Source organism: Cebus imitator, unplaced genomic scaffold, assembly GCF_001604975.1.
Source record: "Cebus imitator isolate Cc_AM_T3 unplaced genomic scaffold, Cebus_imitator-1.0 Scaffold73, whole genome shotgun sequence".
In the NCBI taxonomy this organism is placed as follows: Eukaryota; Metazoa; Chordata; class Mammalia; order Primates; family Cebidae; genus Cebus; species Cebus imitator.
The window spans coordinates 5147238-5161304 of record NW_016107388.1 but is presented as its reverse complement, the minus strand read 5'-3'; the positions used below and the strand labels follow the sequence as shown (position 1 = coordinate 5161304).

General features: G+C 42.0%; 1 protein-coding gene and 1 non-coding gene across 2 annotated transcripts in view; one reads left to right on the top strand and one right to left on the bottom strand.

Moving 5' to 3' along the window:
• Positions 1-4021: 4021 nt before the first annotated feature.
• On the top strand, positions 4022-4151 carry LOC119471784. Its single transcript, XR_005200868.1, has one exon. It is a non-coding gene; the product is annotated as a U6atac minor spliceosomal RNA (small nuclear RNA).
• Positions 4152-8549: 4398 nt separating this feature from the next.
• MRPL15 (mitochondrial ribosomal protein L15) overlaps positions 8550-14067 on the bottom strand; it is a 9543-nt gene continuing 4025 nt past the window's right edge. Inside the window, exons 4-5 of the mRNA XM_017531791.2 lie at positions 10526-10649; positions 8550-9433 (exon numbers count right to left, since the gene is read on the bottom strand). Coding sequence (XP_017387280.1) covers positions 9096-9433; positions 10526-10649 — 462 coding nt within the window. The 3' untranslated portion in view covers positions 8550-9095. The remainder of the gene's footprint in view (positions 9434-10525; positions 10650-14067) is intronic.

The following is a 14067-nucleotide window of genomic DNA, read 5'->3' as shown; positions in this document are numbered from 1 at the left end:
GCACCACCATGCCCAGCTAATGTTTTGTATTTTTTTTTAGTAGAGACGGGGTTTCACCATGTTGACCAGGATGGTCTCGATCTCTTGACCTTGTGATCCACCCGCCTCGGCCTCCCAGAGTGCTGGGATTACAGGCTTGAGCCACCACGCCCGGCCGCAGATGGATAACTTTCAAAACATTACGCCCAGTGAGGTCGCGCGAGGTGGCTCACACCTGTAATCTCAGCACTTTGGGAGGCTGAGGCAGGTGGATCACTTGAGGTCAGGAGTTCAAGACCAGCCTGACCAACATGGAGAAACCCTGTCTCTACCAAAAATATAAAACTAGCTGGGTGTGGTGGCCTGTAATCCCAGCTCCTCGGGAGGCTGAGGTAGGAGAATCACTTGAACCCAGGAGGCAGAAGTTGTAGTGAACTGAGATCGCACCACTGCACTCCAGCCTGGGCAACAAGAGCGAAACTCCGTCTCAAATAAAAAAGAAAAAAATTATGCCAAGAGAAAGAAGCCAGACACAAAAGGCTTATATTACATAATTCCAATTATATGAAATGTCCAGATTAGGTAACTTCACAGAGACAGAATGCAGATTGGCAGTTGCCAGGGGCTGAGGGAAGGGTGGAATGGAGTTTAAACGAGTAGGAGGTTTCTTTCTAGGGTGACGACTCCTAGAAATAAGGTGATCTAGAATTAGACAGCAGTGATAGTTGCAATTTCTGTGAATGCATCAAAAACCGATAAATTGTACACTGTAAGAAAAGTGAATTAAGCCAGGCGCAGTGGCTCACATCTGTAATCCTAGCACTTTGGGAGGCCAAGGTGGGCAGATCACTTGAGGTTAGGAGTTCAATACCAGCCTGGTCAACATGGTAAAACTCTTGTGTCTACTAAAAATACAAAAAATTATCCGGGCATGTTGGCAAGCGCCCCATAATCCTAGTTACTTGGGAGGCTGAGGCAGGAGAATAGCTTGAACTCAGGAGGCAGAGGTTACAGTGAGCCAAGGTCATGCCACTGCACTCCAGCCTGGGTGGCAGAGTGCAACTCTGTCTCAAAATAAAATAAATAAATGCTTCCATTAATGGAAAGAAAAATTAAGTTTTCTTAAAAGAAAAAAATAAAGTCTTTCTATTCATATTAGTGAGTTCTAGACCTTATGTTTCCATTTAAATATCTTTTAAACAATAAATAATTGGTGAAAAGGACAAAAATCAATTATATCCATAGAGAGAAAAACAAAAACCAGAGCATCGCGTGGCCAAAATCTTAAGTAACTTAAATCTTAACTCTTTTTCCCCTTTTTGTATTTCCAGATTTCCTCAAATATGTAGTTTTTAGAATCAGATAACAGTAGCTATTTAAATGTTTCCCTATCAATTCAAATACCTTTTCCAGAATTAATGGGACCTGAAGAAAGTCCCGTTAATGAGACATAAAGAAAATTAATGAGTAGTCAGAAATTCAGCTTCACCTTCCCAGTTCTGGGTCTAATCCCCACAATGCTCCCCCTTCAAAACATACTCAATAGGTAAAAATCACAGTTTAGGCTGCATTTCTTTTCATTAATGAGATACAAGAACAATCCGTTAAAGGCTAACCACAAAAATCTTGAGAAATGTTTCGACTGGGCGCAGTGGCTCATGCCTATAATCCCAGCAATTTGGGAGGCTGACGTGGGTGGATCATGAGGCACCCATGGTCTTTGATTAAAGACCAGCCTGACCAATATGGTGCACGAACCTGTAGTCCTAGCTACTAGGGAGGCCGAAGTAGGAGAACTGCTTGAACCTGGAGGTGGAGGTTGCAGTGAGCCGAGATCGTGCCACTGCACTCCAGCCTGGGTGACAGAGCAAAACTTCGTCTCAAAAAAAAAAGGAAATGTTTTCATAAAATGACTATCACATGAGAGGAGCTATAAAAAATACTTGATTTGTGAACACTTACAGGGCATTTATGTGTCAGGCATTATGGTAAGTGCGTTACAAATACTGATTTCTTTCAATCGTCATAACCATATGCATTAAGATTAATCATCCCCATTTTTCAGATGGTGAGACTGAAGCACAGAGATGTTGAGTAACCTGTCAATGTTACACAGCTAGTCTTGACGTCTGAGCCCAAGTAAACTGCTCCGGGTGGCTCTGCAAACTGGCTGACCTTGGTGTCTCCCCACAAATAACCTCACTGAGTCTCCCACACACGGAAACACAGAGGTGGGTATATCTCCATTTCACATGTGAGACAGATGAGAGCACAGCAGTTATGTGATGTGCCCAAGGTCACACAGCTGCTGTCAGAGCCTGGATTCAAATCCAGGTTTGGTGACGTGGAAGGCATGCTACTTCTACCATGCAAAGTCTCTTTAGTAAAGCACCGAAATGCAGCCATTCTGGCATCTGTACAAACATCAGAGAGCATGCTTTATTCTCTGACGCCAACTACATTGGGTTACACTGCTGTTATCTGACATTTGGCCCGGCTATGACAGAGCCACGCTCATTTTCAAAGAATAGAGTAGCATTACATTTTTTAAAAAATGTAATGAAGAAAACCCAGGAACTCAATAAACAGGAAATCCCTAGCAATGATTTCTCTAAGGAGTTAAAAAAATATTTTAAAATGTATATTAACTCAATGGATTGGATGCAAGCTAGCCATACATACTGGAGGCTGCCACATACCACGAGAGGACTAAAATCTAGACTGAAGCATTCTTACTTTTATACTTAGATTTCCAAGGGATATGAACCCTTAACAAAATTAACAGTAGCATCTGCTGGTGCGTGCTCTGCCCCATTATGCCTGTGCATGGCACAGGGGCCCTGGTGTAGCAGCATCATAGAGCCCAGCGTTGCTGCGCTGCTAAAATGAACTTGAGTTTCCCGGCTATACAGCGATTTGAAGATTAACTTTATTCAACAGAATGGATGGATTTTGTGGAACGTGCCTGTTTTGGCTGAGAACTTATCTGCACGATTCTCATATTGAGACCAGGATACAGCTGTTTGTGACTAAGCCCGTGCTCACTGAATAAGTACTATCCGAGCATTATTTGTCAGCAGACATCTGTTTCCTGTTTTCGTTCTTCCCTTTATCATCCTATCCCAACTTCCTTTCACCTGTAGGCCACCTAAGACAGCCACAGAGAAGTCAGTCTAATGTGTGACTGTCTCTTTTCCCTTCCATAACTGTTGTCAGGGTAGCGCGGTCATGCTACTTGGAGGATGGGGGAGGGAACCCAAGGGCCATTGTGAGCCTGGAAGGCTGTTGCCTGTGCAGTCTGTCTTTACGTGACTAACTTCCTCCCTTGTTCCCCATTAATAATTTTTCCTGTTGAGGCAGCACCAGGCCCTCCAAACGTTCAATTGTGAACTGAATCACAAAAGGAAAACCTCTTCAGGCACAAATAAGGCAAGTCAGTAACTTACCTAGAGCAAGGCCAGCACACTCTGATGTGAAAAAAAATGGAACCTCTTACATGGATACTGCACAGGATGTGTTTAAATTTAAGGAAGTTCATTTCTATGCAAATAGGTTGAGGTCAAAGTTTTCCTCAGCTGAAGGGTACCATCAGTGTATTACAACAGGCTTTAGAGATCATTTTACACAGTCTTCGTATTTTATAAAGCTGGTCACTGTATTTTACACAGTTTAAAAGACAAAGTGGGCTGGGCGTGGTGGCTTATGTCTGTAATCCCAGCACTTTGGGAGGCCGAGGCCGGCAGATCACAAGGTCAGGAGATGGAGACCATCCTGGCTAACACGGTGAAACCCTGTCTCTACTAAAAGTATTTTTAAAAATTAGCTGGATGTGGTGGCACACACCTGTTCCCAGCTACTCAAGAGGCTGAAGCAGGAGAATCACTTGAACCCAGGAGGCGAAGGTTGCAATGGGCCGAGATTGCACCACTGCACTCCAGCCTGGGTGACAGAGCAAGACGCCATCTCAAATGGATTCAATTTTAAATGGCTTAAGAATAAAGGAGCGCAGTTTGAATGCCCTAATAACAAATACTCAGAAAATGTGTTGTATGAAAGGTTAGCCCTCCCCTTGACAAGGATAGAAGAGGCCCTGGGGCCTGACAACACACAGAGTTCCTGGCATCTCACTATGTTTGTATCTTCTTCTCACTGTATTCTAAACAATTTTTTTTTTAATTTCAGCTCATTGCAACTTTCACCTCCCGAGTTCAAGTGATTCTCCCACCTCAGCCTCCCAAGTAGCTGGGATTACAGGTACATGCCACCACGCCCAGCTAATTTTTGTATTTTTGTTTGTTTTGAGATGGATTCTCACTCTGTCACCCAGGCTGGAGTACAGTGGCGCTATCTCGGCTCACTGCAACATCCACCTCTCAGGTTCAAGCGATTCTCCTGCCTCAGCCTCCTGAGTAGCTGAGACTACAGGCGCCCACTACCATGCCTAGCTAATTTTTGTATTTCTTGTAGAGACGGGGTTTCACCATATTAGCCAGGCTGGTCTCAAACTCCCGGCCTTGTGATTCACCCATCTCCGCCTCCCGAAGTGCTGGGATTACAGGCGTAAGCCACGGCACCCGACCTGATTTTTGTATTTTTAGTAGAGACAAGGTTTTACCATGTTGACCAGGCAGGTCTGAAACTCCTGACCTCAAGTGATTAGCCCACCTCAGCCTCCCAAAGTGCTGGGATTACAGGCGTTAGCCACTGCGCCTGGACTGTATTGTAAGAATTCTTTATACATTCTGTTACATATTTTGGAAATACTTTTTTCCAATCTGTAATGTGCGCTGCAGGCATTCTAAATTTCAATAAAGCCCAAAATAAACTTTTTAAATTAAAAAATACTCAGAAGTCTTTAAAATATATTAGATATTTAAGCAAGTCCAGAACAGTACACATAGTCTATCTCCTTTTTTTTTTTTATTTTATTTTATTTATTTATTTATTTATTTATTTTTTTGAGACAGAGTTTCACTCTTGTTACCCAGGCTGGAGTGCAATGGCGCGATCTCGGCTCACCGCAACCTCCGCCTCCTGGGTTCAGGCAATTCTCCTGCCTCAGCCTCCTGAGTAGCTGGGATTACAGGCATGCACCACCATGCCCAGCTAATTTTTTGTAGTTTTAGTAGAGACGGGGTTTCACCATGTTGACCAGGATGGTCTCGATCTCTTGACCTCGTGATCCACCCGCCTCGGCCTCCCAAAGTGCTGGGATTACAGGCTTGAGCCACCGCGCCCCGCCGTCTATCTCCTTTTGATTTAAAAAACAACAGCAACAACAACTAACAGTGGTTTAGTTAGTTACATTTGGGAAGTAGTTCAGAGACAGGCAACAGCAAAAGAATATGCTTTTGCTTTTTACTTTTTATTCTTATATTACATAAGTTTCAAAAAAAGCATGAATTACTTTTATAATGATTCAAAGTATTTTAGGTCTTTTCTCAGCAGTGATTTAACAAGAAGAAAATGTATTTTGGCCACGTGCAGTGGCTTACACCTGTAATCCAAGAACTTTGGGAGGCTAAGGCAGCTGGATCACTTGAGGTCAGTTCAAGACCAGCCTGGCCAACATGGTGAAACCCCGTCTCTACCAAAAATACAAAAAATTAGTGAGGCATGGTGGTGCATGCCTGAAATCCCAGCTACTCGAGAGACTGAGGCAGGAGAATCACTCGAACCTGGGAGGTGGAGATTGCAGTCAGCCAAGATCACACCACCGCACTTCAGCCTGGGTGACAGAAAGACGAGAGATAGAGAGAGAATGTATTCTGCTCTTGACTCACTGCAATAGTCAATAAAAACACATTCTTTGTTTGTTTTTTGAGATGGAGTCTCACTCTATCGCCCAAGCTAAGCACACTGGCATGTTCTCCACTCACTGCAAACTTCACCTCGAGGCTTCAAGTGATTCTCCTGCCTCAGCCTCCCGAGTAGCTGGGATTACAGGCATGCACCACCGCACTCAGCTAATTTTTGTATTTTTAGTGGAGACGAGGTTTCCTCATGTTAGCCAGGCTGGTCTCGAACTCCTGACCTCAAGTGATCCACCCACCTCAGCCTCTCAAAGTGCTGGGATTGCAGGTGCGAGCCACCACGCCTGGCCCCTTGGCACTTTTCTTACCAACCTTCTTTGCATCCTACCCTCTTTTTTCCTCCATATGTTATATTCAAATATCACTGCTAAAATATTTAACATAGGAGGATGGCTTTATTGTTAAAAATGTTTATTAAAAGCAGCCTTAGAAAAAAGTGAATGCCTCTTCTCAGATGGTTTCCTGTGCTTTGCCATTGTTACGGGAAAGGGGTCCTGATCCAGACCCGAAGAGAGGGGTCTTGAATCTTGTGCAAGAAAGAATTTGGGGTCAGTCCATAAAGTGAAAGCAAGTTTATAATAAGTAAAGGAATAAGAGAATGGCTTCTCGATCGGCAGAGTAGCATCGGCTACTGGTTGGCTATTTTAATGGTTGTTTATTATATGCTAAAAAAGGGGTAGACTATTCGTGAGTTTTCTGGGAAAGGGGTGGCCAATTCCCAGAACTGAGAGTTCCTCCCCCTTTTAGACCATATAGGGTAACTTTCTGACATTGCCATGGCATTTTGTAAACTGTCATGGCCCTGGTGGGAGTGTCTTTTAGTATGATGCTAATGCATCATAATTAGTGTGTAATGAGCAGTGAAGATGACCAGAGGCTACTTGCATCGCCATCTTGGTTTTGGTGGGATTTCACCGGCATCTTTACCACAACCTATTCTATCAGCAAGGTCTTTGTGACCTGAACCATGCCAACTCCATCTCATCCTGTGACTTAAGAATACCTAACCACCCAGAATGCAGCCCAGTAGGTCTTTTACTCAGGCCCTATTCAAGATGGAGTCACTGTGGTTCAACCGCCTCTGACATCATCACTCTTCAAAAATACTTTGTAAATCAAGATTAATAATCAACTTATTGGTTATTATCTGACTTCCTGAACCTTGCATTCCAGATGGTATAGAATTAAATAATTGTACACTTTTCCTGTATTTGTCTAATGTTAAGTCAATTAACTTCAGAGTTGGTTTCAATACCAACACAGGTGACAGTTTCCTTGCTGGTTGTCCAATACATCTATTCTCTTATGCACCCATCATAATAGAATTTTTCAGCTCAGCTCAGAAGGTGCCAAAGTAAAGGCTTCAACCCCCTTCAAAACAATGGGATGGTATTGGTATCCAAGTTCTGGCCAATGGTATACAAATAAGAATTTTGCATGGAATCTTCCTTAGGAAAAGCAGGCCTGCTCTTTGTCTACTTGGATCATGAAAATGAGCATCTCACTCTAAGAATGCGAGCACTCAGGCTGAGACTTTGTGACAGAGCAAGCAACCAGCCTTCAGCTGATCTCAAGTCTTTGTATGAGAGAAAAAAAATAAATTATCTCATTGAAGCACTGTGATTTGGGGATCCTATCAATGAAGCCAAAATGAACGCTAACACACCAACTCTGTCACTTGGGTATCTGAACAATAGAAGCATGTTTTTAAATTTCTGCCTATCCTTTGAAATTCATAGGATTTCATGTTATTATAGAAGATGGTGAGCTGGGCACAGCGGCTCACGCCTGTAATCCCAGCACTAGGAGGCTGAGGTGCGCAGATCAAGGTCAGGACTTTGAGACCAGCCTGGCCAACACGGTGAAGCCCCTTTTCTACTAAAAATACAAAACATTAGCAGGGCATGGTGGTGGGCACCTGTAATCCCAGCTATTCTGGAGGCTGAGACAGGAGAATCACTTGAACCTGGGAGGTTGCAGTGAGCTGAGATCACACCATTGCACTCCAGCCTGGGCAAGAAGAAAAAAACTCCATGTCAAAAAAAAAAAGAAAAAAAGAAGATGGTCCTAGTCATAATTCTTTATAAGTCCTAGGTTCTAAGGAATTATTTAATAACAAGTCAATTATATAATCTGGATAAAAGTTGAAAGATACTCTTGCGACATAAATTATTTTATAAATTGAAACTCAGAACAAAACATGAGATCGATAAGCAAACAAAACAAATATTGCATTGTTGAATTTTTCAAATTTTTTAATTTTTAAGAAAATAACCAGCCAGGAATCATTTCATTTCTACTGTGGAAGAATTATGAATTATCTTTAATTGTTCAATATAAATTAAGGTTTCACATGATTTGGATATAAAGTATCTTTGAAACGCTAAATAATCATACTAACTGCTTGCCTGAACCTGGGACACAGAGGTTGCAGTGAGCCGAGATCACACCACTGGACTCCAGCCTGGGAAACAGAGGGAGACTACCTCAAAAAAACATCTAACTGTTGAATCTTTTATATTAACCGTTTAATTCTCATGTTGCCAGCTGTTTTTATTGCTCAAATAATATTCGAACCGTTTTTTCAAAATCATTTGTAATGACTGAAAGATGAAGGTCTCCAATGTCAGGTAAGTAAAATTATATCAATTTAAACTAGAACACTTACCTTCTTCAAAAAACTACGTTAATGGCTTAATCATCATTGTCCACTTTGACCACAGATTTGAGAAAATAAATTCACCTGCAATTTTTCTGTCTCTCACCTTCAATGTTGCTAGCAAATCTGCCTAGCAGCTACTCATCAGCCTTACACCTTAAGCATACATCCTGATCTTACTCTTCGGGCGGAGGTTTTACCATCTTGACATTGGGTAGCAGCGCTTCCCTGAGGCTACAGATTAAGTCACCAACTCACTCCCTCCACTCTCACCTTGGCAGAGCAGGCCTACAGGTCATTCCCATTCCACTGGTATATTCATTCTGATCTGTAACAGTAACAAGTCCTGGATGAAAAGATCATTGAAAAAACAAAGGAGAAATATTTCAAAATAGTTGTCGTTTACTTTCCATAGACTATCAGAGAGTTTGTATCTTTGAGACAGAACCCACACAGACTCAGTTTCTCCATGCAGTCCTTGTTTCCTGCCATTTTAATTTTAAATGAAAATGAGAGATCTGAGTACACTGAAAAGTAACATCATCATCTGGAAAGTTATACATAATGAAAATGCAATGACAAATACACATCTTTCGGTCCCTATTCCAGTCCTCTTTAACAACTTTGCTTTCTCAGATGGGAATTCATGAGCTGTAATACTTAAGGAGATTTTCATCTGTAGGTTTTAGGATTTTCTTATCGGCCATATTCACCACCCATCCTGGAGCAAGACCAAAGAAAATCTGCCTTGGATCCTTCCTAGTACAGAGCATTTTGAAGAGTTCATCTTTAGTGATATCGGGTAAGATGTAACCGTACTTCCTGGCAAGTTCAAGTCGCGCTTCAGGAAATTTGGCAGGATCTGCCAGGTACCCACGATTCTTTGCATTGGTGTAATATGGTACCAGCTCTTCTGGTGGAAGCATTCTTTTTGGAATGGGTTGTCCACGAAGAAAGAATGGAACTGGTTTGCATACAATGTCTAAAAGAAAATTTAAATTTAAAAAGTGAGATGCAAATATTAGCTCTGTAGACATACATAGAGATGTAACTCTGTAAACACAGAGATGTTACAGAGTTTCTCCTTCTCTTGATTCTTAATTTTTTTTTTTTTTGAGACAAGTTTTGCTCTTCTTTTCCAGGCTGGAGTGTAATGGCACATCCAGTCTCATAGGAGCAGCATGGACACCAGTGGAGGTTTTGTGCAAAGGAGTGACAGTCCATGCTTTAAAATGAACTTCATGCCATGTCACTCCACTGCAGATGAAGCAACAACACAGAGGCCACCTGAAGGCCCACAGTCATCCAGGCAAGAGGACAGTGGCTAGGACAGACTGGCAGTAGCTGGAGAAGTGGTCGAATGTGGACATGGTTTGAACAAACAGCTCACAAGATTTATTAGGGCATAAAAGAAAAAGTTCAGAACTCCAAATTTTGGATGGACTTGTCATTACTCACATAGGGAAAACTGCAAGAAAAGGCAGGCCGAGATAAAAAAGATGGGCTGGTCGTGGTGGCTCATGCCTGTAATTCCCGCATTTTGGGAGGCCAAGAAGGGCAGATCACTTGAGGTCAGGAGTTCGAGGCCAGCCTGGACAACATGGTGAAACATGTCTCTACCCAAAATTAGCCAGGTGTGGTGGCGGGCGCCTGTAATCCCAGCTACTTGGGAGGCTAAGACAGGAATATCCCTTGAACCTGGGGGGCGGAGGTTGCCGTGAGCCGAAATCATGCCACTGCACTCCAGCCTGGGCGACAAAGCAAGACCCTGTCTCAAAAAAAAAAAAAAAAGAGATATTTCAGACATGCTACATTTGACGTCCCTGCTAGACATTCAAGAGAATTTGCCAGGCAGGCAGATGCAGGTCTACAGTTCAGGGGAGGGGCTGAGAGTCTTTTTTGCCCTTGGTATATCTGTCGGCGACATGCTGTATTCTTTAAATCATAATAATCCACGTGGTAGACATAGGTCAAACACTATATCCAAACTACTACCAACATTTGCCATTCTCTAAGTAATTAAAAAGTAGCCAACATGAGACAGAGAAAGAAGATGACCATGGAACAAGCTTACCCAGACTTCTTGGATCATAGAAGGCTGTAGTAACAACACCACCATTTTTTTCAATTGCAGCAATAGCTAGTTCTGAAGCCAACTGTACTTCAATATTAACTTTCGCTGTAAAGGTGTCTGCACCCTGAAATAGGTCAAAACGGTCTGTTGGTAAACAGCTTGGCTAAAAGTAAATTAATTATGTCAAGCTTCCTTTTGAAACAGTGTTTTTCCCTCCAAAGAGCCTGTAGTGTAACAGTAGAGTCAGCCATCCAGATCAGTGGATTCCACATCTGTGAGTCAACCAACTTGGATGGAAAATTTTCGGAAAAAAAGTAATAATAAAAAATAAAAGCAGGCACGGTGGCTCATGCCTGTAATTCTAGCACTTTGGGAGGCCAAGGCAGGGAAATCACTGGAGGTCGAGTTCTAGACAAGCCTGGTTAACATGGTGAAACCCCATCTCTACTAAAAATACACAAATTAAGCGGGCATGATGGCAGGCACCAGTGTCATACAAGCTACTTCGAGGCTGAGGCAGGAGAATTGCTTGAACCTGGGAGGCAGAGGTTGCAGTGAGTTGAGATCGTACCACTGCCAGTCTGGACAACAGAGCAAGACTCCATCTCAACAACACCAACAACAAAATAATAATAATAATAATAATCCAACAATAAGAAAACAATTTTTAAAAATACAGCATAACAACTATGTATATAGTATTTACATTACTTACAACAGCAAAAGCCACAATTATTTGTGCATCAACCTATTATTAGGTATTATAAGTAAGCTAGAGATGATTTAAAGTATATGTGAAAATGTGGCAGGTTATATGCAAATACTAGGTCATCTTAGATAGACAGAGACTTGATCATCTGGATTTTGGTGAGAGGAGGTGATCCTGGAACTAATCCTAAGGGATGACTATAATTCCTTTTTAAAATATCTCTGCTTTGAGAGCCTATCACTTTTTTTTTTATAACATTTTTATTTAGGCTACCTTGTTTTACCAATTTTCGATCGGTATAAGACTGACTATATTTCTATTTTATGTGTACCTACTAAGCACTCATTCCTGATACTTCATTAATAGTAGACTGTTTAATCCTCATTAACAACCTTATGATAGGATTACTGCTATACTGAGTCCACAGACGGAAATACTGAGACACAGAGAAGTCATATGCCCAAGATCACAATGCAATGATTGTAATCCAGGGAGTCTAGTCACAGCATCTGTGTTCTTAACCACAACATTTTGCTGTCAGACATAAATAAAAACTTATCTTCTTTATCCCTAAGTCGCAGGCCAGCAGGAGGTTAAACAAGGGGATGTGCGGGCTGGAGCAGGTGGAAAAATAGAGTATCTGACAAAATCGGAGCTTTGGAAAAGTTGGCCTCACTGGGGAAAAAGGGAGAAGACAACAGAAATTCACTTTGCATTCACCATTGACTTTATTAGAGCCTCTAAGCTGGAAAAAAAAAACAAAAAACAAACAAAAAAAAAACCCTCCACTGTTTCCTGGAATAGTCATCACTAGAAAATGCAGTGCTAGGCCAGGCATGGTGGCTCATGCCTGCAATCCCACCACTTTGGGAGGCCAAGAAGGGTGGGTCACTTGATGTCAGGGGTTTGAAACCAGCCTGGCCAACACGGTGAAACCCCATCTCTACTAAAAATACAAAAATTAGCCAGGCCTGGTGGCACATGCCTGTAGTCCCAGCTACTTGGGAGGCTGAGGCAGGAGAATCGCTTGAACCTAGGAGGTAGAGGTTGCAATGAGCCAAGATCACACCACAGCACTCCAGCCTGGGCACAGAGGGTCTTGCTCTGTCACCCAGGTGGGAGTACAGTGGCAGGATCCTACGTAACTCACTGCAGCCTCGAGCTCCTGGGCTCAAGCCATCCTCCCACCTCAGCCTCCTGAGTAGCTGGGACTATAGGTGTGCAGCACCATGGCTGGTCAAATTTTTTTTTTATTTTGTGAAAATGAGGTCTTGTTATGTTGCCCAGGCTGGTCTTGAACTCTTGACCTCAGCCTCCCACAGTGCTGGGATTACAGGTGTCAGCCACCACACCTGGCCTTCTTTGTGATTTAAAAAAAAAAAATTAATCTGTTTTTAAAGCAAGGTTAATCCTCAGCACTTTGTTCTAGCTATGTCTCTTCTTCTGTGAAGCAATGGGAGGCCTCACCTTCAATGAGTGAAGAGTCCCGAGGTGGAGCCACATTGCTGAGGATTAAAATTGTTGGGCTAACACATCCCCCTGTAGGTTTCAGAGGCACAACGCAAGGTTACATGCTTAAAACTTGTGATCCTCTCCATATCCAAATCTGCACCATCTCCAAGCTCCCCCAGCCAGGAGAAAGGCTTCTCTATCCATTCCATTGCTCACGTCATGAGTCTGGGACCTAGTTTACCAACTCCTCTTCCCTCACCCTCTCACCCACCACCTCCAATGGAGAACCAGATCTTGCTTATTTCACCCTCCCAATTTTCTTTCACCTCTGTGCACTTGGCTCCATCGCCATGCTCCTGCCCAACTCCTAGCCATCAATTTCACTTCCCTGCATCTGAAAGGTTTTTTCATAAACATATGCTTCCCTCTAGTGGACACTAACTTATCTATACAACCGTATTACTGATTGACAATGTATAAAACTCCATCTAAAAAAAAAAAAGAAAAGAAAAATGTATTTCTGAACTCTTAAAAGTTAAATTTTGGGTCACAGGATTGCTATATTTTTCTCTAATTTCAAAGCAGATTCTGATAAAAAGATGGCAGCATTAGCACTCTATGGCAATCGAAAGGTTTTATGTAGCTGAAAGAAGCTGGCTCCCAGCTTAGCTCCTTCTATTAATTATTAACTTTTCATGTATTTCAGAAATATTCCATCAATTCTACAATGCATTTTCACACTTTTTTTATATCTAATACTGACGTGTATTTGTAATCAACAGTACCTTTGATTCAATAAAATTGGGTCTTGCTGTATCATTTGTGACTTTTAAGCAATCCATAGCTTGCTTAACCGCCTCCCTATTTTGGGGCATTGGCGTCAGTTCCAGTATTTTCAGTAGTATAAACAGCACTTTTAGGAATGTCTTTGTAACAGGTTTCTTTCATTTTGCTTTTTCCTTGAGAACATATATTTCCAAATTGATAGTTTTGTGCTAAGGGATGAAAACTGTCTTATTATTCACTACTTACTGCAAATCTGAAATCGCAGAAGTAAATCAGTTAACAGAGATATAAATGATGTGTAATTGTACTTACTAACCAGTGCCCTGGGGTACAGTTTTCAGGGTTATTTTTGCTAATTTAATAGACCACACCTAAGGATGCTGGGATGTGCAGTTTAAGGGCTGATGAGGTCATGGATTTCCATAATGTTAAGTTACATGTGTATTTCCTTATATAGCCAGGGTAGAATACTGAGGCTTAATCTTGTATTCAGTATTCTCTTTTCAAATTACTTTATTTGGAAAGCTTTTATCCATACAGTTCACTTTTTCAAAGGAATCTGAAAGGTTTTTTCATAAACATATGCTTCCCTCTA